This window comes from Nymphalis io, chromosome 7, assembly GCF_905147045.1.
Source record: "Nymphalis io chromosome 7, ilAglIoxx1.1, whole genome shotgun sequence".
Lineage (NCBI taxonomy): Eukaryota > Metazoa > Arthropoda > Insecta > Lepidoptera > Nymphalidae > Nymphalis > Nymphalis io.
The window spans coordinates 7,748,693-7,771,806 of record NC_065894.1 but is presented as its reverse complement, the minus strand read 5'-3'; the positions used below and the strand labels follow the sequence as shown (position 1 = coordinate 7,771,806).

General features: G+C 31.6%; 1 protein-coding gene across 2 annotated transcripts in view; it reads left to right on the top strand.

Moving 5' to 3' along the window:
* The window catches only part of LOC126769338 (apoptosis-stimulating of p53 protein 1), a 256,568-nt gene that overhangs the window by 91,091 nt on the left and 142,363 nt on the right, over positions 1-23,114 (top strand). For both annotated transcript variants that reach the window (XM_050488027.1, XM_050488028.1), the window contains one exon: positions 19,801-19,859. In XM_050488027.1, the coding sequence (XP_050343984.1) occupies positions 19,801-19,859 (59 nt within the window). The remainder of the gene's footprint in view (positions 1-19,800; positions 19,860-23,114) is intronic.

Below are 23,114 nucleotides of genomic sequence, written 5' to 3'. Positions count from 1 at the left end.
TAACGAGATAGATCTGTTTGTTTGGGATCAAGTGGGATGCTGGGAAAGGAGTCCAGTGTTCCACGACGTTTTGTTTCAACATGATTTATTGCGTGGCTCTTTTGTTCGTTTCGTTGACTTTACCTTTTCTCGAGGTTTTTCGTGTGTCTTCTAATAAGTGAGCATACATTTTAATATATATATATATATAAACTAGAATTGGGAATATTTATATACTAAGTTATAGCTTTTCCGACTTTGTCTTTTGTAACAAAGTTTAATTACTTTTGGACTGTCATATATAAAAACGGTGCAGTAAACTATTACATAGAACAAGAAAGTTAATTAAGTGTTCCAAAATTTTAACTTTCGACTTAGCACAGGCATTTCTTACAAAGTATTATTTTGTATTATAATGCTTAATTACATTATAAACTGTATAGTTCATTTAAAATTAAACACAACGAACAAATATATTATATGAAATATGACTTTAAACGAAACGTATGTTTATTACATATGCCTTTATTATCATTACGACTTTCTTTATTCCTGCTGTTTATAGCTGTTTTTTAAGAATAATAATAATGTTTCAAGCAACTTTTGATGGGTTTAAAACATATCGATTACTATCTAAACTTTGAAATATTTAATGGATGAGCAAGTAAGGTATTGAGTTGGAATGTTGTTTAATCAAAAGTTAATTGTCATGATCACGTCAATTGACGCATGGAAATTATTGAAGACTACAGTTACAGAGCCAAGATGGTTCAGAGGATAGAATACGTGAATCTTAGCTGAAGATAGCGGGTTGAAATCCGGACGAGTACCACTGACTTTTCATTGAATTAATTTGTTTTTAAAAGTTAATTTCGTGATTATCGTTGAAAGTTATGGTGGTTATCATGGCAGAAACCTACACGTCTCGAATAATAATCTGCCACCAACACGCGATGGTGCAAAGTGGAGGAATAATATCCAAACCTTTAGAGGAGATGATGACGTTTTTGCTCATTTGTGGGATATTTTTAGGGTAAGGGTAAACCTTAATAGGCCAGCGTTTGATCGTTTTCTTGCCTGATGTTAAGCATCGACACGGTCTAGGATGTAGCACGCTTGCCTAGAAGCAACCTGTTTATTCTGGATTTGAAGACACCAACGTTGTGCCTTTCAGGAAATACAGACGACTCAGGCGAAGTATTTCACAGTTTCGCACTGCGAATGATAAATGTAGATTTAAACATACATCGAAATAATATTTTTTTAACTCGTTAAAAATAATAAAAGCAGGCTATTTAAAACTATAAGGTAGGTTTTTGAATTTATGGTAGGCTATTACACGTTCATACACTGCTTTGTATAAATTATACATTTTAATATGATTTTTTTATTATTGTTCTTGACATATATTTGATGTGTGCTTCATTGAAAAAATATACTTAAACGTAAGTAAAAATCTCCATTACTTCTTACATATATGTCGGTATGAGTATAAAATAAATAGTAAACACGCATAAGTATGTTTATCCTTGTTCATCCAAACTGTATAGTGCTTGTACTATTTGTAGCACATTGCGATACGAGTTAAACCAATGACTATCTCTATGATTTTACATATATCTTGAATAGTGGTGTGTATATATGTAACCCTTAATTATTTAACCCTTAATTATAAGGGTATATGTAACACTTCATTGTAACCTTTTGTATAATTAATATAGAAATAAAATCGTCAAAAAATCATCTTCACATTTGAATAATTAATATATCAATTTGTTGTTTGTCTCGGAAAATATTTGTCTAAATAAGTAGATACCTACTGAGATAAGATCATGTATGTTGTTTTTATGTATGTAGCTTAACAAAGCGGCTAGATCTCGGGTTGGAGCCTCCCATTTATCACAAAAAGCCACTATATACAGGGAATGCAATCTTGCCGGCTATTGAGTCCACAAATTACACCCGAGTTAAGCAGTCTAAACAATCCTAACAACAAATGATACAGAATGTTAATGACATCACGCTGATATCTTGTAACGACGTACCGAGCAATGATTTGTTTGTTCGTGACTAGACGATTTAGTTTCAATACGAAAGTTATTGGCCGCATATTTATTTGAATACGTGGGCGCTTGCACAACCAAGTTGCCATTACGGTCTGATCACCTATACAGTCTAGCAAGCTTAGAGTGCAATAAACCTTAGTTAGTGAGTCATATTGATAATTTTGCTATTTTTAATTATTCACGTGGGAATCGGTCGAAATTTAATGAGCTATCAGTTCCGCATTTGATATCACATATGTAAAACGTTATTTATTAGTCTAGAATCGAGCAGAAGATAAATAAAATATTAAATATGTTTTCATTTTCTGAGTACCGCTCTTTCAATCGAATTGAATTAAAAGTAAATATTATTCTCGTTAGTCCTTGCGATTCTTAAAATCATAGTTTCCATTACAAATTGAACAAATAAAATTTTCATAAATAAAATTAAATTAAGTGAAACGCGATTTTGCTGACATAATATTGAATTATCTCAATTGAATTAAGAATAGCGAAACAAAACGGTTATTTTCTATGAAGAATGCCCAAGTACTAACTACATTACAATTTCAAATAATCAATGGCTGTTGAACTAGTACTACTATTGTGTTGTAACATGCATTGTTTGTACATTAATATACTTCATCTGTGCAGTTTCATATATAATTTCTGACTTTTCAATACAATTTTTAGTCTGAAAGTATTATTTTTGTGTAAGGTCTTCCTGACCGATTTTCGCTAAGGTGGGTCAGTCTCGCGGTAGCCTGCGCAAGCGATCCCGTGGCGCTCCTCGTTATGACGGAAAGGGTACCGCTGGTTTTTTAGTGGGTATTTCGTTGTTTGGGGCGCACTCGGCGCCAAAAAAGGTGGTCAGTCTGATTAGCCAACTACGCGGGTCATATTGTAATGCGAATGTGTGTGCGCAAATAAAAGTGCACTCCCCTCGCTAACATGATTAGATGGGACGACTGATCCGACGCGACTGGAGAAAGTTCAGGCGCAAGACAGTTTAACGTGTTTTTTTAAACGTTACGTTTAAGGCAGGGCATTCCCGTGTTAAACTGAGAATTCCTAGATAGAAAACTCCAATAACTTTTTAATGGCTCGATCCGGGGTTTGAACCGGCGACCTCGGATTCTATGGCTTTATGGCTAGCCACTAGATCAACAAAATTTCAGTTATTATAATGTACACAACAGTTAAATAAAATATATTTGCTTGGGTACGGGTCGTTTTTATATTTTTTACAAATAAACTTCACTATGGAAGAATTAAAACGTACCCAATTGACCACTTTTCGTATTCCGCAGACGCCAGGGCCCCGTATTGTGCAACGAACTCGTAGACGTTTCACTTTTTACATATCAGTAGGGCCACAATGAGCCGCGATACATAGCTATCGTGAGGGAAAGGCTTCCGGCGTTTGTACGGAACCGGTTTTGGCGCCCCCACCTCCGCGAAATGGTACAGGCGCGAACAAAATGCAGAACTAACTTTAATTCATCGTACACGACTGTACTATTAAAGTGTCGACTCTATAAAAAGATTGCAAAATTCTAATCTGCTACGTGATTAAAAAGAAGAATGTAACTAATTCATATTTTCTTACACTATGAATAATTTACAAATAGATAATTGCCGTGAATAACTAAATGTTCTTGGAATACATAAATAGAAAAGTGTAACTGCATCGGTTTAAATATATAATTAAGAAATTTAATAATAAATATCATTAAGATGTATGTTATGTAATTTTAACTAATTCAAACATATTACAATTTTTCTCACGTTTGATAATGGCTTTTAAAACATTCCATGCCACATCAAAGGCCACATACTTCCTTGTGAAGAATCAAGGCTAATGATTAAATCACACATATCAATCTCAGACAAAACAATGAGTTATTATCATAGCTTAGGCGAGTATAATAAAGTTCCAAAATAATGTTACACGTTATAACTTTAAGGTAGTCGAGGCAAGGACACCAATTAACGATTAAACATTACACGGTTTTGTATCTGGCATAAGTCACGATCTAGACCAGATCTTAGATTATACAAATTTATTAAATTATGTATTCAACTCAAATGCACTAATTACGCTATTAATTATTCAGTCTAGACTTGCCTTTGCTTGGACTTAGTATTTACTGTTTAATGATCACTTGACAGAGGAGCTTAAGTAGTGCTTTGTGAAATTAGCCTGACGTATATTTAATAAGGCGGGCAAGGCTGCCTGCTGCATAGGTCGTGTCAAGGACAACATGAGAATTGAGGCGCACGAATATTTTGTTTAATTGTGTAGACTTAAAAGTGTATATTTTCTCCAAATTTTAAATCCAGTGTTATTTATGATTTCGTAGCATATCTTTAATAAATGTAATGTAGGAGCAAAAATTTCTTAAGAAATCATCGTTTTTGTCCGTTTGTGAGTGCTCGTATTATCTTTTCAATAAGCTTGTTACCTCATACTTAGTATCTATTGTTGCATCTACATGTACCATTTCTGCATGTGCAAAAGGTTGTCAGGAAGATAGTACGGTCAGTATGGTCATAAACCCCGCCTTTGTACAACTTTGTATAAAAAGCCATAGGAAGTTACTATATGTATTTTTTGCCTCTGTATAAATAAAATATTAAAACACTAGAGTGGGCTTTTTAATGTGTATCGTTTGAGCGTTTTGTTTTAAACATATTGTTCCCTGTGACTTCACAATCGATTCAGTACATACCAAAATTATATTCCTATATCCTTATTATACCTCTAGTGTCACTACTCTTAGGTATTTTACTACGATCGATGTATGTACAGACTCACTTCTGCATTAACGATATTAGTTCGATCTACTTTAGATCTTCAATTACAAAAATAAAAACTTTGGAAACATTTGACTGACGCTGCCGCTTATATATTGGGCATACAAGTATTCAAAGGCGCAAGCAGTCTAGTTTCGATTGCAAAGCGATCTTATCGAATGCAAGCTCTTCACAGGATATCCAACACCGTTTATTGAGTTACTCCCTTTAGTTCTGTCAATCCTAAGATAAGCCTATCTGACATCTTCGTCAGTTATTTGTACATTCGATAGTGAAAACGCGCTTTGGCGCATATTATAAATATTGTTTTTAAATTCACGTAATATATTTTTCTTAAGTACGCCATTCATATTAATTATAGTCATCATAGAGATGACTATAATTAATATATATTACCTCATACTTAGTATACATCATTTGAGATATTGCAATAACTATAGATACTAGTATATATACTGCTTAAAACAACTTTTTTATTTTTTTTACTTTAAAAATAATTCTGAATCATTTTATAAATTAGCATTTCTGATGAAATATTTTTTTGTTTTGGTAAATAAATATTATTTTGTTCTTTAATTTATATTTATTACTAGGACAGGATAATGTAACGGCTCTTTTTGTAGCAAATAATCGTCAGAATAAGAAATCCATTCAATGCTAAATCGTGTTAAAAATAATTATATGTAAATCTGAAGACAATAGATGCTGTTCTAAAACATTCATTGTATTAAGATAAGACAACGCTAACTTTATAATTTAAATAACAACTTATTTAACTGACAAGGCTTTCTAGCTTAGCTTTACATTGTCTTATGTATGAAATATAAATTCATTGTTATTGTGATGTAGCAATTTAATTAAAATATTTTCAGCTGATAAACTTGTTTTAGCTTTGTTAATGAATTCATTGCTGATTGACTTAGTCATCGTCGTTTGTTTTGCAACATGTATAAATAAAATTGTATTTAATATATTTATATGTGTATATATATTAATATTATTTTATTAAAATAACAATTCGAAAGTACTTGAATGAGTCTACTTTAAAAAATATAAAAAATATATTGATTTGACTTGTGATTTGACATTTCAAAAAACCCTCAAAATCTTTGTTACAATTTACAATTAAACCCACCGATTTACACGTACGAATTAATTATTTACTATTTAATCTATGAATCCTGTATGCAATTTAATGGACGCTCATTCTAAGTATATTCAATACATTTGACGCAATCATCATATATTTCTGTGATTTTATATCGATAATTTAATAAAATAAAGATTACAATAGAAGTGTTGTCATCAATTATTTATTATAAAATATTACATAAAAGTTTTATATTTAATGAAATAAATTAGTATATTAATAAAGACTTGTTATTTTGAGAAAAGTGCGTCACATGCGACGAAGATTTAAATTGTACATAGAGAATATATTTTATTTTAGAAAAAGAATAACTTTGAGTTTTGCCAGTACTTTTCGGTTGAATTTAAACTCCGAATCGATGATAGCTTTATGATTGAATTCATTCAGTAAAATAATGATTAAAAACTACTTAAAAGGAGCCTACTTGAATATTAAAGTGAAGTACGAGAGATTCACAGAGTACATTCAATAATGTAATGGTTGGTGTTCTTAAGGCGTTGATTGAATGTCTATAGACGAGCTCCTGGTATTGTGCTAGTTGGGCGTAGATTGCTTCCAAGCCTCCGGGTGTGCGTTCATACCTATCTAACGAATAATGTAGAGCAAGAACTGGAGATAAAGTTTATGAAGGTTGCTAAGCGTTTTATTGTACTCGTTATCTAACAAGTAGAGGTAACGACTAGTGCTCGCTAGAGTTTATTTTGCCTTTAGTAATTCTCTTTTAAAGTTTTTTTTTTCCATGCTGGTAGCTTAATTCAAATAAGAGATATATAATATAATAAATGTAATAATGTCAATTTGTTTACAGTTTCTTGTCATATACAAGACTATACTTTATACTGGATTATGTAGTTTTTTTCATATTTTAACCATGGTTAAACCGTAAAAATATAATAACTATATATATTTCACAGCCACTAAAAAATATAAAAGTATGACAGTTATTTAAAATTGTAAGTTTAAAAAATATGTTTATCAAGGCATTAAATCACAATTTGCAATTAAATTAAACATACTGCTATTATGTTGGAATGTAGATTATATTGAGAAGAACTGGAAATATCTCAACAATTATCTTTTTTTGCTTACATTACATCAAAATTATTAACAATTAAATAGTTGATAATTATATGGCAAAAGTATTTTAAGTTCTACATCTACGTTCAAATATACTCTATGGCATGCGCCTCAGGGGATCACCGTTGATATGATGAATCGGAATGTCTCCTTTCATTTCAACGCCGACTGATGCCATTACAGCTATCTGTCTTCGTTCAAAGAATGTCGCTGGAGATATTAAGCGCCGCCACTATTTCGTTTGAACACCAAACTTATCAATCTTTGGTCTTCATCCATCTTAAATAATTAATTAAATAGTAGTTTTATGTTATTCGTTTTAATTATGTTTAATAATAAAATGATATAATCGTTTATAATAATAGATTACAGTCAATTATTGTGGTGAGTTTAATAGATATGGTAAAAATAATATTTTTAAGTGATAATTTACAATTCTGGGGACGAGAATTGACATTTTGAAGACCATCTCATCATCAACATCATAATTACGTGCTGCCTTTTATTTTATTTATTTTGGAAAGTGCCTGTAATTATCCTTTTGATGGGCCTCGTTTCTTTGTTAAGGATAAGGTTTTTAATAAAGTTTTAATACCTATAGTTCCAACGAAATATGCTTACAACAACAGTATGTATATATTAAGAATTTATAGATAATTTTGATAATATCTAGGACAATCATTGTTTTAACTCAAGTAAAGGTAAACTTATAACATTAAATTTCTGTCTCTGCACTGTACAATGTATTGAACATTATTATCAAGGCTTATATTATTATCGATTCTATTATAAAATTTACCAAATATTTTGTCTTTGTCTCTTAAAATATAATTCTTATATTAAAAATACAATAATAGATAAGGCTATTTACACAAAACAATAGATAAAGCATATTTAATTTATGTGTATAATATGAAAAAGAGTAACTACTGAGGTTAATGCCGGTACTTTTCGGTAGAATCTAAATTTCGATTGGTTGATAGCTTTCCATTTAATTTAATCCTTAAACATGAGGATTCAAAAGAGCTCTATATATAATTAAGCTGCTCTAATGGTCTGTGCACTCACATACGTTTTCATTTACCGTCTAGCACTAGAAATATTATAAACGCAAATGAAGCACAAGAGAAATCAGTGGCGTGTGTGTGTTAACCTACAATTTAATTTAAACGACCATCACGGTTATGTAAATAAAGGTTCATGCAGTAATTTGGCAGACTTCAGGGCAGGGCACCCGACATCACCTTGGGAATAGTTATGATGGTGGGTTAGTTAACCTTATTATAGCGGGAAAATAATCCCATACAAATTAACAAAATAATCTGTCTCCTCTTACCATGCATATAAAAGTTAAGTTGGGGTGGTTCTATTCTATTCTGCTTTTGTGGCTCCTAACGAAAAGTGTTTGAGGTCCATCAATGTATTAATGTAATTAGTCTTACGTCTTCATTAACGTTAATCATTTGTCTATGTAAAAGTTACATTATCATAACGATTATATCATTTTGTTCAAATAATGTGATACCTACAATTACGGTTCATCGCTTGGTTTATTTAAACATCGGTTTCATTACAGGTGATTAAGTTAACGACTGATGGTTCAAACGTTCGTAATAATCTAGTAATTTCAGTGCAGATATAAACGAGCTAGTGTCTTTATAACACGCCCACTTCGCCGCTCGAACCAATAATCAGTGATAAAGGGTGCCATTAGGGGGATGGTGTAAAGAGCAAGATATATGCGAATGAGTAACTGAATATATTAAGCTTGGAATTACATAACATGACACTTCTGATATTATAATCTTTGACGAGTTTGCAAATGTACCAGTGATTACCTTTTACTTGATACTAAACTTTGTAAATTAAAGTATAATTAAGGTCATTTCTGAGAACATTATTAGTTTCAACGCAGTAAAATATAAAAAAGATTTCCTTCTATAAATTCATTAGTATTCTATCCAGTCCGCAAGCAATCTTGGCCGGTTTGCGAGTAAAGATAGCAAGTGATTGAATATTTACATTTGTCCATTCGTTTTCAATGTCTGAATAAATCAGTAGACATCGGGCATTGCAATTTTTTATATGACACCAGTTGCGTTTCAAGGCTCCAAGTAGATAAATTGTTTTAAACTCACGCACGCGCATCTTGGTGCCGCTTTCAAAGGATAGGCTAGGCTAGCAGAAAAACTTCTAGAGTATGCCTTTTAATCATCAACTCCATATTTATGAGCGCCAGGGCTCGCTCAGCGACATTCTTCTTTGTACAGACGAAGCTTATATGTGTGTGGAGAATAACTTATAATTACTTTGAAAAATAAATAAAAAAAATTGTTGTTCATGATTTAATGCGAAATTTTATAAATACACAGTATTGAGTCGTTTAATGATTTGAGACAGGGATCCAATGTAATCTGTTCATTAATCACGTTACACGTATATTAATACTAGTAAATATCGTATGAATTTGAGCTTAAGTTTTGTATAAAATCATTTCAGCTTGGATACAAATTATTCGTTTTATATTGATAGTGCTATAAGAAATTACAGTAAAATATTTTTGTTAAAAGTGCTTGTATTGTTGAAAAACAAAACAGCGAAACCAATTTAATCATTCCAACCTATACTCAGGTTTATGATTGTAAAAATAAATCTACTCTGTTGTCAGCCGAATGATGTCCCGCTAGCAAAAAATTTGAACGTACCAATTTATCTGGCGACGCGAAAAATTTGAGTACGTTTGTTTGCAGCTGTATGTAAGTGCTGTTTAAATATGGAAAAATAATAATTAATAATGGAAATATCGAAGATATATTTAATGTTATTTTGCAGTGCTAAATTCGCTTTAATATTTTCCACTTATAATGTCGATTTGAAATTTCCAGTTTGTAGACATGAAACTCTTTCAGACTTTTTATAAGGTTTAGATACTTACCAAAAATGTATATTTTAATATTGTAAAAAAAAGTTCATTCTCAGCGCTTTAAATCTGAAACCTTTCGTTTAAATTATGTCATGTCGCTGTTCTTTAAAGACTAGGTTGTATTAAAAAGTAATAAAATTCTACTCCACTCCTTAACTGAAACGAAGTACTCAAACGGTTACTGCGAATTCTAGAAATATTGATTGTGTTGCAATGTTAAAGTTTTTACTTTAAGTTGCAGAAATAAAAATAAAAATTTTGTTACCTTTCTGCGTGAATATTAATTACAGCTACCTAAAGTTATCTACTTTAGTTAAAAATATAATTACGAAATGCTTTTGTTTTCGAATGATTGCCTTTGAATGGAAGCGAATGTTCATAATCCAATTAAATCATGATGCGTCATAATACATCATGTTTAATTAATTAATAGAATAAATACTTTGTCACATTCCACGAATATTATTTTTTATTATTAAACGACTTTTCTAACAAATATTTTATATACATTTATTTATTTTGTCAAGACGTTCGATTGTAATTGGCTAACACCAAACAGATAGTAGATATTCCGAATCGATCATTATTTAACAATACTGTTAAAAGTATATGAAAAAAAAATCAAAAAAATATCGCTATTTTTTACAAATATATGTGTTAAATATCACATATATTTGCTAATTCCTATCTCAATTGTCGATTAGACTCTTAAATGTCTTGTGGGTGGTCACCAGTGATATATTGGAGGCCAAACAGAATTATCTAGCCACGTGGAAGGAGCTAACACCCACTCGGGCATACATCTTGCCCCGATAGTGATTCATGTGACAGGTTCGATGCCGCGAGTGGACATTTCTATACTCAACGAGTAATCTACTAACAATGGTTATGTATACGTCCTTATTTATGTTCGTTTATTATATATTGCGATAGAAATTTGTTGTGCGTAAATAATTTCAGGTATAATGAGTGTGTTATCATTTCCTTTACTTTATAAAAGCTTATAACAACAGAGTTGACGATTTAATATCAGTCATCAACTAATCGCAATCCATTGCTAGACATAGGCTTCCCTTAAAGTGCGCCAAAGCTTCCGGTTCTTCCCCTTCCAATCGGGTCTGTAACTACGGTTCTTTTTCTGGTAATCTCATTTTTATCTTATCCTTCAAAGATAGTACGAGCATAGCACGCTCAGTGACCTTGAACTAACTGGGCTTAACGAACTAAGTGGAAATCTCTCTAATTTAAATAAGGAATTATAAAGTTTTCTACCTGCGATTATTCACTTTATATGTTCAACTGACATTAGATATGATGTTTATTGCACGTACGTATATTATAACTAGTGAAACTTTATCCACGAGGCCATAATACCTGCATACATGTAGAGAGATTACCTTACAAGTTACAAGGATCTAACTTTATGTGCCTAGTTTGTTATTATACAATTAAATATGCTCTAAGTGTTCATAATATCATTATTATTAACGGTTGACGATATAATTTGTCTAGTTTTTCTGTCGAGAAATTCTCAATAGAAGTCGTCAGTCTAGAGTGTGAGAGTTGGCAATGTCCACACTTATAAATGTCTTTCCGGTTGTGTCGGATTTCCTATTCCATCAAATTAGAAGAGGGAATAGGAAGTGTACTTACTACTTACTATGTATAATATGTGTAGGGACATATTATTACATTATTTTTGTATTATAATAATTTTTGAAAGTGACTAGCCAAATGGCTAAGTTAAGCTAGGCTACGAGAACATTCAGAGCGTCACGGTAGCATGCGAAAGCGATCCCGTGGCGCTCCTCGTTAAGACGGAAAGGGTACCGCTGGTTTTTTAGTGAGTATTCCGATGTTCGGGGCGCACTCGGCGCCTGGCACACCGGCGAGCCCCACATTCCCCCCACTGTCTCCGTGGGGGAAACGCGTAACGCGTTTTTCCAGCGATAAAAAAAGGCTACGAGAAAATAGTTCTACCGAGTCTATTAAAAAATCGAGTATTCCTCAAAAAATAACATTAAAAAACGTTAAAACGGAATACTAATATTATGTGAATTGTATTTAAAATGTTTTAAGGCCATAGTAATTTCAAACGTAACCTTTTAATTGTATCGAACATTTGAATATCTATTTAAATTCTTAAATCAGCTTAATATAACCCTTATAACGAGCGTCTTAATTACTTCAGAATTAAAAGAACTCAAAACACGCTCGATTGATCTCATAAAATTTCAAACGAGTTTTTAATACAATCAACTCGTAATCAAAATTTAAACTGGTATAAGACTGTCATATGACAGTGACAAGAGGATTAGGCGGAGACTAAATTATTTTAATAAAGTTTCTATTACATAATTTAAGGCCCGTTAATAAATTCAAAAAAGGCTAGTAGAGTTGTCTAATTGACGTTTATTAAAACTCTAATATTTAGTCTTCTTTATACTCTAGAGTCCGTTATTCATAGCCTTTTGATCCGTAAGTAGCAAGCCTATGGTAACTTCAGAAGTACACCATGTAGATTTTGCAAAACTAATTGTTTCGTGTACATATTCGTGGCATTAGTCAATTCATTAGATCCGTGATGGACAAGTGGTTAGAGGACGTGAATCTTAACCGATGATTCCGCTTTCAAACCCGTTTATAATTCATGTCGGGTTTGGCGGGGAAGGGTTTTCCTTGTGATACCGTGTATCCACCAAGTAGGATTAGAGCAGCGTGACGGAGTAAGCTCCAAATCTACTTCTCAAAAATGAGAAGCATTTTTGTCAAATTATTCTCTTTCTTAATTTAAAAACTAAGCCCATCTCTTTTTATTGTCTACCAACTGTAGCTTGTCGATTTGGTTACACATACCTGTTTTAAACATCAATGAGTTTCTCCATAAGACTTGTCAAATTGGTTAATGTTTACTGTTAGGTACTGCTCCGTTCCTCACTTTCGTACCGTAAAGCTTTTTAGTTTATAACCTACCTTAATAAATATACTATCTAAAAAGATAATAATTATTCAAATTGGACTGCTTGTTCCCGAGTTTAGCGCGTTCAACCATACAAAGTTTATTTCGACTGATTTTGTTTTCTGGAAAAACATTATTATTTCCTTACTTTAAATTTAATTTAATCAATGTAACTTACACTTAACATGTTTTTTTTATAGAACAGGAAGGCGGACGAGAATATGGGCCACCTGATGGTAAGTGGTCACCAACGCCCATAGACATTGGCATGTAAGAAATGTTAACCATCGCTTACATCACCAATGCGCCACCAACCTTGGGAACTAAGATGTTACGTCCCTTGTGCCTGTAATTACACTGGCTCACTCACCCTTCAAACCGGAACACAACAATACCAAGTACTGCTGTTTTGCGGTAGAATATCTGATGAGTGGGTGGTGCCTACCCAGACGAGCTTGCACAAAGCTCTACCACCAGTACACGTGTTTTGGTATTTGTAAACTTTTTATTATGAAGCAGACCTCGGCCCTTTGACTAAGCATACAATAATGTCAGCAATTGGATGTATGTTTTAAATATTCTTTATAATATTCTTTGAAGTTGTAAGAGTTTGTTATTTTTATTCGTACGTTGATGTTTGACATAGGAAAACATAAATTTTATTTGTAATTTATTAGTGAATATTTTGCGAAAATGAGAAATGGTTATATGGTAGACTTGACATGACGTAGAAAAAAGCCGCTTGAATGTGGTTAATCGAACTCATGTTAAAATGAAGAAAACGTGCAACCTCTCGCTCGACGTGACAACACAGATATATGTAAGTCCAAGTAAAAAAGAAACTTAAAGCAATTAAAATAAAAGATTTAATTAATTCCATGTACTAAGACTGTTCTAGACTGTATTGTCACCAGCGAAATCACAATTAATTCGTTTCGTACATCCGATAAAGAAACAAAACCCCAAATAAAAAGCTCGTATGAAGAAAAAAAAACATTGTAGTGTATATAAAAAGTATTCTTATATCGTTGTCTAGATAAAATTGTAAAGGAAAAAACGTTTCAAAAATTTAATATGTTTCTTCTCTACGTTATCATATTAGGAATGTAAAAGAGTCAGTCATGCGACGCAGCCGTGTGAAGGGAACACAGTAATTATTGTGCGACCGTTCACTAGTCCATAACCGTGAACTATGTATGCTTTATGAAAATTCATTTACGCTTGCCTTTTTTAAACTAGACGTTTATTTTTATTTTCCGTCCACGCTTCACATGGTACAATTTTTAATAAACTGCACATTGATTGTATAAAAGTTAGGCAAAAATCCGTGAGTATCCCACTTTTTTTAAGAACAAGTTGTTGTGTTTCTTCCATCACGCTGTTCATGAGTGGGTTGGTAATAATAGGAATACACATGAGGCGCAATTTCACCTGACAGCTACAAATTTCATCATGATGTTTTTTCTATGTCGCTGAGCACGAGCAGTGCCGGATTTGTACCTGTGATTTTCAGTTAAGATTCACGAGGTTTATCTGCTAGAAGCGAAATATACCCAAATCATTAATTTTTGAATGAGGCTTAGTCTTCTAAGATTATCTTAGAATAAAAGTTAAAGATAAAATATTAAAGTTTATCTTATAGGCGAACACGTACCGACTTGGTACTGGTAAAATTCATACAAAGTTGCAACTCCCGTATCTCCCCTTAAAGTAGAATTTTCCAAAAACGCTTACATTTTAAATGTACCGCAGCTTGCTAGACTCTTAGCTAGAGTTTTGGCAATGCGTTGATAGTCAGGACAATCGCGTTTATAAGTGTAGATTTTAATACATTTGGTTGCGATGCCAGACTGTTAATGCATGGATAATAAGCAACTCGTATAATGCAGCTCGTATGGCCATACTTTCAATGGTGACTGTTTCCAAAGGATTGAGGCCATTGAAAAACATGCTTTAGTTTGCATTTTCATTGACGGTAAATATGTAATGTGCCTAAGTACAGGACAGTTTATTTTGACTGACTTTAAGTTAATTACATACTTTATTTTCTTATCTTAAATAGCTTTTATTGCTTTTAATGACATTCATATTTAAAATGTTTTTTACAAAGCTATTTAGAGCAAATCTAAAAGTGATGAATGACAAATATTTCAATAGACCAAGTACGACATTTAATATTCGAAGGTTTTATACAGCAAATACATTATAATATTTGACGTTCGTTACTTGTATAAATGATCCTGGCTTCAAATGAAAGGTTATTGAAATTTTTAGAATTGACCTCGAGAATACCAATGAAAACGCTGTATTGTACTTTTAAATGGTTCCAAAATTGTTGTGCGTTTGCTTTAGATAATATTTTCTACGAATTACTATTTTTTTAAAGTCGATCTACAACTATTGTTTAAGCGCGACCCAAAGAACCATAACAATTTTTAATTAGTTAGTCGTTATATCGTTATCAGGCCCAGCTATTTAGTATTTTCCAAACATAATTAATACACAATATATATAATTATTACACAAACGAATTATTTATTAAATAATAGTCATTCGATGAACTTTATGGCGTTGATTATAACAATATTAAATCAATTTTTTTTTGTCAATATCAAATAAAAAATTGTAACAAATTGAAAATAGGCTTGATAAAATCATTGGCGGTTTTCTGTTGAAAATATTATGTGAAAATGCAAACTTTAGCTGATATTTTATTTAAATGACTTATCAATTAGCTGGATTGTACTTGTCTTGTTCTAAGTCTGAAACATTTATCATATTACTTCCATGATGATAAAGAAACAGTCCGACAAATTGAAAATTATTATTCCATACTATTATAACAAACAAATATAAAAAAAATGTTTATTTTAATTATTTTAACAAAGCAGGTAAGCAAATAAGTCGTTTGACATTCAACTTTCATACCGGGAACAATACCTATTAAGAATATTTGGCATTAGAATATTCGATTACCGGGTGATACCCATCCATTTATATTTCTTTTAGTGCCAATGCCTATCTAACGTAGACATAGCCGCAACGAGAACCGCGTGTTATAAATAAAGTGTATAATGACGAAAAGATGTAAATATTATTTACTTATTCAAATTTTAAATCTTGCTCCACCTCGATATCCTATTTACTTCAGCCGGCTATTCCAAATGAAAATTAATAAATCCTTGTTTCGAAATTAGCATTTTAAATTCTTATAGACCGTACACATCTATATAAAAGTGTCTCGGGATAATGGAGTGCTTAATTCTCTATTCCCTTATCCATAACGGAATTGTTTTAAATTATTTAACAAAAATTTTTTGGAATGAATAATCCTTTGTTCATATTGTCTAACTTAGCTTTTGTTATATTTACTTAATTCCAATTTATTTCTCGGTCATTGGATTCTTTTAATAAAATAGAGTTGTCAAACATTTTACAATTAAAGAAATGTAAAAACACATTTTGTGTCGTATTTTTATGCTCTTGATAAAATACTAACGTAAAAGATAATATATAAATACAATTTGAGAGAGAGATAGAAAACAATAAGATAATTGTTTCTAAAAAAATAATTGTTTATTAGTAAAATTAAACAGTTAAATATATTTATTTCAGAAGATGAAATGGCTATTATTGCAGATGTTTTTTTAAGTTATGTATCTGCTCTTATCTTATAACAAGTAAGCGTAGAAGCTATTATTTAAAGACTTGCACAATAAAACGTGACGAGTAATGGAACCGAAAACGGTAGCGATTTAATTGACGGCGAAAGTTTCGAAAGCGATTCAACACCATTGTTATATAAAAAGTCAATAATCTAGTCGTCTTCTGAATGGTAAGTGACCATAGTATGAGATAAGATAAAGAACGTTATTAAAGATTTCGTTACGTGACATAATGTTAGCAAACTGAGACGAGACTTAACGACGATTTACTTTCTGCGGTTGACAGTATACAACAAATACTAAAAAGACGTAACGCGATGGATGATTATAAAATAAGCGTTAAGCTATATAGTTAAAGTGTATTTTTGTGTGCAGTATTGAAGGTCCGTTAAAGCGATACAATTTGCGTGAATGCACGTAACAGGGCTCACCTTTGCGGTGAGTCAAAGCTGTGAAGCGGCAAATCCAAGTCTAAGATCGTGCAACGTGAGAAACATAAAGGATCGTTTATGCTCACGTTGGCTTAATGCTTTTTAGTTCTAAAACATCTGCCAGCTTTTGCTTTCGGTTCACCGCAAGATCTTAGACTTTTTGCTGGAGATTCTCACGCTGTTTCCAAAGGTTCTTCTTGTTAAGACTTAACTAATAAGATAATTAAAAAAAACGCAGCAAATTGTTTCGTTTTTTACTTTTTTATATTGTCAAAAAAAAATAGAAAAGTTTTTCGTAAATTATAAAAGTACATTGTAAGTACATTTTACAAATTCGTAAAAGCATATATCTGTCTGCTAAATAAGAATCCTTGTAAATTTAAATCTACTAATAACATTTCATATTTTACTAAGAAACGTTTTGTCATAACGTATTTTGAGCATACAGTATTTATAAAAGTATTTGTAACTGAAACTTTGCTAGAAAAAATATAGCAAAATATTTTACCACTACATATAATAAAACAAAGTCACCCTGCCGCGTCTGTGTTACTTTCTGTCTAAACGTAATAAACTCAAAAATATGAAATAAGTCGATGATTGTTGAAGGTATCGAAAAAAATCATGCCGACCAAAAGCTTCACTGCCGTGCGCCACTAATAAACCATGTAAACCAATATAAGTATGTATATTACGATATAAGCATTTTTTATGTAGAAAAATATCAAAAGTATGTTAAATCTAAATCCATTCGTATATGATAGGTCGATCCAATCCATAGACGTGATTGAATGAAAATTTTTTAAGCCCGCAAACTTTCGCAATCATAATGTTATGAGATTTTGTGCATTAGTGTCCTCGTAGCTTTGTATAACTATATCCTGTAACTCAATTTGTTTCAACAAAATGCATGAGATTAAATTTTGTAGGACGGTAAAGTAAGCTTAATGCAAATTTATTTCGCGCATACAATTTTAATATTTATCTAAGCGTGATAGGAGCTAACTTGGCTTGTATATATTTATTATAATTGTTACCGTTGTGTGTTACCGCAACTCACCTATTTTGGTTTATAATTAGCTCTTTATCTAGAGTTTTAATTAACAGCCGTTAATTGGGCGCGTTTTATACTTCCGTTGTTATTAAAAATTAATTATAATATTTTTTGATGGTCTATCGCGTTAATGCCCATGTTTAATGTCCCTTATCAATATTCATGTTAATTACTATCAATATTTCAGTATTAATAAAGTATAAACAATAACGCACGTTCGTGATTGGATAAATTGACTTATTTTGTGATACGTGTTTGACATTTTTTAAATAATAATAACTTGATTAGATTCAACATCATGTTTTTTTTTAATCTGTTATCGTTACCAAGATAGAAATAAATAATTAGAAAAATATTTTTATTTTTATTAAAACATTGTATATGAAAAGCAGTGCTGTAAAAAGTATTACGTTCCTAGTTCTTTTAATAACACTGGCACACCCATTCCCCAAACTAAAATACAGCCCTATAACTATTTGCTATTTGAGGGTAGAATAAAATTGATAAAAATAATGGTACGAGTACACAGCCATCCACCAAGCAGAACAATAAAAATTATTTTTGAAATTGTACTAATTGATATCAAATTGTTATTGATTTTACCGTTCAATAATTGTTTTTCACTTTGAAGCGTCAATTATATTGTTCCCAAAGTTACACGACCCTTACAAGTAAAATCATTAATTTGCTTCGTTTCATCGTCGCTGAACCGCGTTGATTGCATTAAAGCAATCAGTTGGTATTGACGTATATTCATGACACCTATTGAAAGAACGAATTTAACTATCTCTGCCGTAAATTGAATGTTGCAAAAAAGTCTATTTTTTGCAACATTCAATTACATTTGTTACACAATCATTTTAAAGCTTAAAATAAGAAGGTATAAATAGACATGGTATATCAATAAATTACAAATTATATGCATAATAAACAGTGTCGCATTACTATTTTTTAATTTTCATGTAGAGTTCAATTGTCATAAAATAGCCATTCCATCCCAACTGTATGTGTATTATACGTATATCATCACCTGTGATGTTTATGTGTCCGTGCCTTAACAATCTTTATGAGGGCGTTAAAACAACTCAGTAATCCTAAGGAGGCTTGACGTCAGTCAGGCGGCCAGACGTGAATATCTGTCAAATCCGTCAATCCGTCACACTACGCTGAGCTCAAATAAATGATATTAGGGCATATTATTGTTAACATATAATCCGTGTAAAATAAGAACATCTGAATTTCTCTCCACTTCTTCTCTGTAGAAAATATATTCCGAAACGAAAGTAGCTTTACATTTACAAGTGCATTTGACACAAGTCCTGTTTACTAGCAAAATACAGACGATGATGTCCTTTTGACCGGTTTCGGCTATAGCAGCCAGTCTCAGGAGAGATCTCAACTGCGCAGAACGTTTTATAATGCACAAGTGTGTGCAAACACAGGGACACATATTCTCTCAATCTAATAACAATCAGAAGGGACTCCAGTACCTTGGAATCTGCGGCCTTATTTCGAGCCACTAGACCAACGAGGCAGTCAATACTAGTTAATATGGTAAAATACTACTATAGTATTTGCTAGCAAAACTCACGATCAAAAGAGTTGAGATCTTAAGAAACTTGAATAAAGTATAAATTGTTTTTTTTTGTAATTAAAGTAAATTGACATAATTTAATATTAATTTATATATTTTTTTACAGAGACGGGGAGCACGGATAAGAGCAATGGTATGAAGGAACCGGGATCTCCCGAGGAATTGGTAAGTTTTAGAAATTGTATTTTGGTTTCGTGTATATATCTATAGATATATATCATCTAAATGTTTTAAATAAATAAAGTAATATATAGAAAAGTTTCTCTCACTTATTAATATAAAAGGGTTTATATACCTTAGGTTATTTTTGTAGATAATAACTATGATCTTAACGCAAACAAATTAGCAATTTGATATTCTATCAAATGTAAGATATACACAGCCTTTATATTGCAATACAATTAGCAACGTTTTTTTTAAGTATACCCATATTATTTGCTTTAGTGTACAAAAAATAATGTCAAATTTTCGATGTAATGAAGTTTTAACCTGGGATGAAACTTCCCCTTCAAAATCAGAATTTCGCAAAATACTTTCTTAGTGCGAACGTCTACATTGCAAAACATAGATACATTTTCAACAATTCTTATAGTTTCAAGCTGTGTATCGATAGTCCCTTGGTCAGAATATTACTTTTATGTATTGAATTATATATATATTTATATATTGAAACATGTTTCGTTAAAGCAAAAGTCAGTCAAAATACATAATTCAAGAAAGATATTTTAAAACTCAATCGAAACATTCCGTTAAACACGTCAATTTTGTCAAGAAAGATTTATGACAACGCGTCAGACTTACAAACGATATTATAATACCATCAATGACGTTCCACGCTGATTCATATTGATATTCGAATGAAAATCGCAAAGGTATCAGAAATCAACCGCTTTGTGGGCGAATCGTAATACACAAGGGTCTCGATTGGCTTACATTTTTATATCTTTGATGTATTTTACGCCTTACATTCACGAATATTGTGAACTTCTAAAACTGTATCGTTATTTCCAGTTATTTATTAGGGCTTATTAAATATATTTAATATTCACTTCAAAAGTTTTTTTAAACTAATCTCCACAAAATTCCTTTGGATGTTTATTTCTACTATTTTGATTGAATTAAGTAGTTTGATGTGTCTGTATGTTTTTATTTCCAGGCAGTATTTCAATCAAAATTGGTTTTTTGTTTGCGAATTCTTTATTGTTGTGTGTTAGTCTTCCTTGAAGGTGTGTTGTTGATCTTCATGGAAATATGGATGGTATTGAACCAGCTTTTCCACTAACAGAACTTAAATTTATAAGGACTGTATCGAGGCCTTTATATTTTTCATTACGGTTACTTGATAAGTTGCATATTTATCGTTATCATCATATAATTGTTTGGATGGCTTGCTAAATTACTAGTTGCATTGAGTGCATTTATGAGATGACTTGGCGATGATTAATGTCCGCCAATGTCCCGTCCTTTATATTCGAATTAAATGATGATTGATTGTTAACGAAATACATATGTATATACAAACGGAAGTATACATTTTTAACAAAATTTAATACTGTTTGCAAGTGATTATTGTTAGGTAGAACTAAGTTGCAGCATTATTATCGAGACATAATGAAATACATATTACATGTTGTCAGCGAAATTTTTGTTTTGAAACATAAATGGAGCATTTATTGCATGTTTCAGATAAGTCACATGGCTAACCAACAACCAACATTTGAGTAGAATGGTTGATTAAAATCGAAACCTTCTCCTCAAAATGAAGAGACGGCCTTAGTCCAGCTATGGGACATATGATTGGTATCTATTTATTAATGTTTTTGAAAATGTCTGTCTAATAAAAGGACTTCATTATATATTTTGTCGCTAAACAGCAATACCTAGTATTGTTGTATTCCGGTTTAAATGGCGCTACAGGCACAAGAGGCAGAACATCTTAGTTCCCAAGGTTGGTGGCTGATTGGCGATGTAAGGAATGGTTAATATTACCTACAGTTCTAATGTCTATGGGCGGTGGTGACCACTTACCATCAGATGTAACAGTAACAGCCTGTTAATGTCCCACTGCTGGGCTAAGGCCTCCTCTTCCTTTTGAGGAGAAGGTTTGGAGCTTATTCCACCACGCTGCTCCAATGCGGGTTGGTAGAAATCTACCATCAGATGAGCCTCTCTCTATATAAAAAAAGTCCCTATCTAAATACTTAAAACGATCTTTGTACAGAATAATAATAAGCTGTATGAACGCAAGTTTTTTCATATTTATACCATGTCAGACACTGTATTTTAAAACACTTTTAGTTAAATATCCTATCGCGATCGGCAGTGAGGCCATGTGATGACCTGTCGATGATAGATGATCGACCTAAATCCGTTTGAACGGATTGGAGTTAAATTGGTATTGTCGATGATTCGAATTGCATGACTTTATTTTATCATGAATTAAGTAATTAAATGTATAATAACATGAAGAATGACAGTTTTACGATTTTTTTAAATTAAAACAGGCAAACGTGTTACAAAATTATATAGTAACATCCTGTGAGTGGACCACTGCTGGGCTAAGGCCTTTTTTCCATTTTTAAGAAGGTTTGAAGCTTATTCCACCACGCTGCTCCAATGCGGGTTGGTGGAATTCACGTGTGGCAGAATTTCAGTGAAATAAGACACATGTAGTTTTCCTCACGATGTCTTCCTTCACCGTCAAGCACGAGATAAATTATAAATCCAAATAAAGAACATGATAATTCAGTGGTTTTTTTTTATAGAATAGGTAGGTGGATGAGCATTTAGGCCACCACTGTAAATGGTCACCAACGCCCATAGTTATTGGCATTGTAAGAAATGCTTACATGGCTAATGCGCCACCAACCTTGAGAACTAAGATGTTATGTCCCTTAATTTACCAATTAATATAGCATTGTACCAGCGTAAAACAAATCGAAAAATAACAAAAATAAGTATCACTTACACAGTTACTTAAAACAAGTAACCTCCTTGTTTATAATTTTCGTTCTTGTTTTGTTTTACTCTAGACGTTACATGAAAAATGATTATGTAAAGATTTCTGTTTCATAAACAGTTTTTAAATAAATTTAGATTCTAAGTAACCTAGATTCTTGGACTATTTTATTGCTAAAATTCTTGTTTTAAACGTAGCATTTCAATAGAGATCAATTTTATATTTCATAAAATAATTCATTTATAAATATTGCTTCTTAAAAAATATATATTAAAATTAATAACTATTTTAAATTATTATTTCATTATTGTTATTATAAATGACTAAATGAGATATATTCGAGTTATTTATATAAAATTAACAATAAATGAAAACTGATAATAAAATACTGATATCAATCAAAACACAATTATTTTCAAGATTATATATATGATAAAAGAGTTTGGAGTCGTTAATTTTCA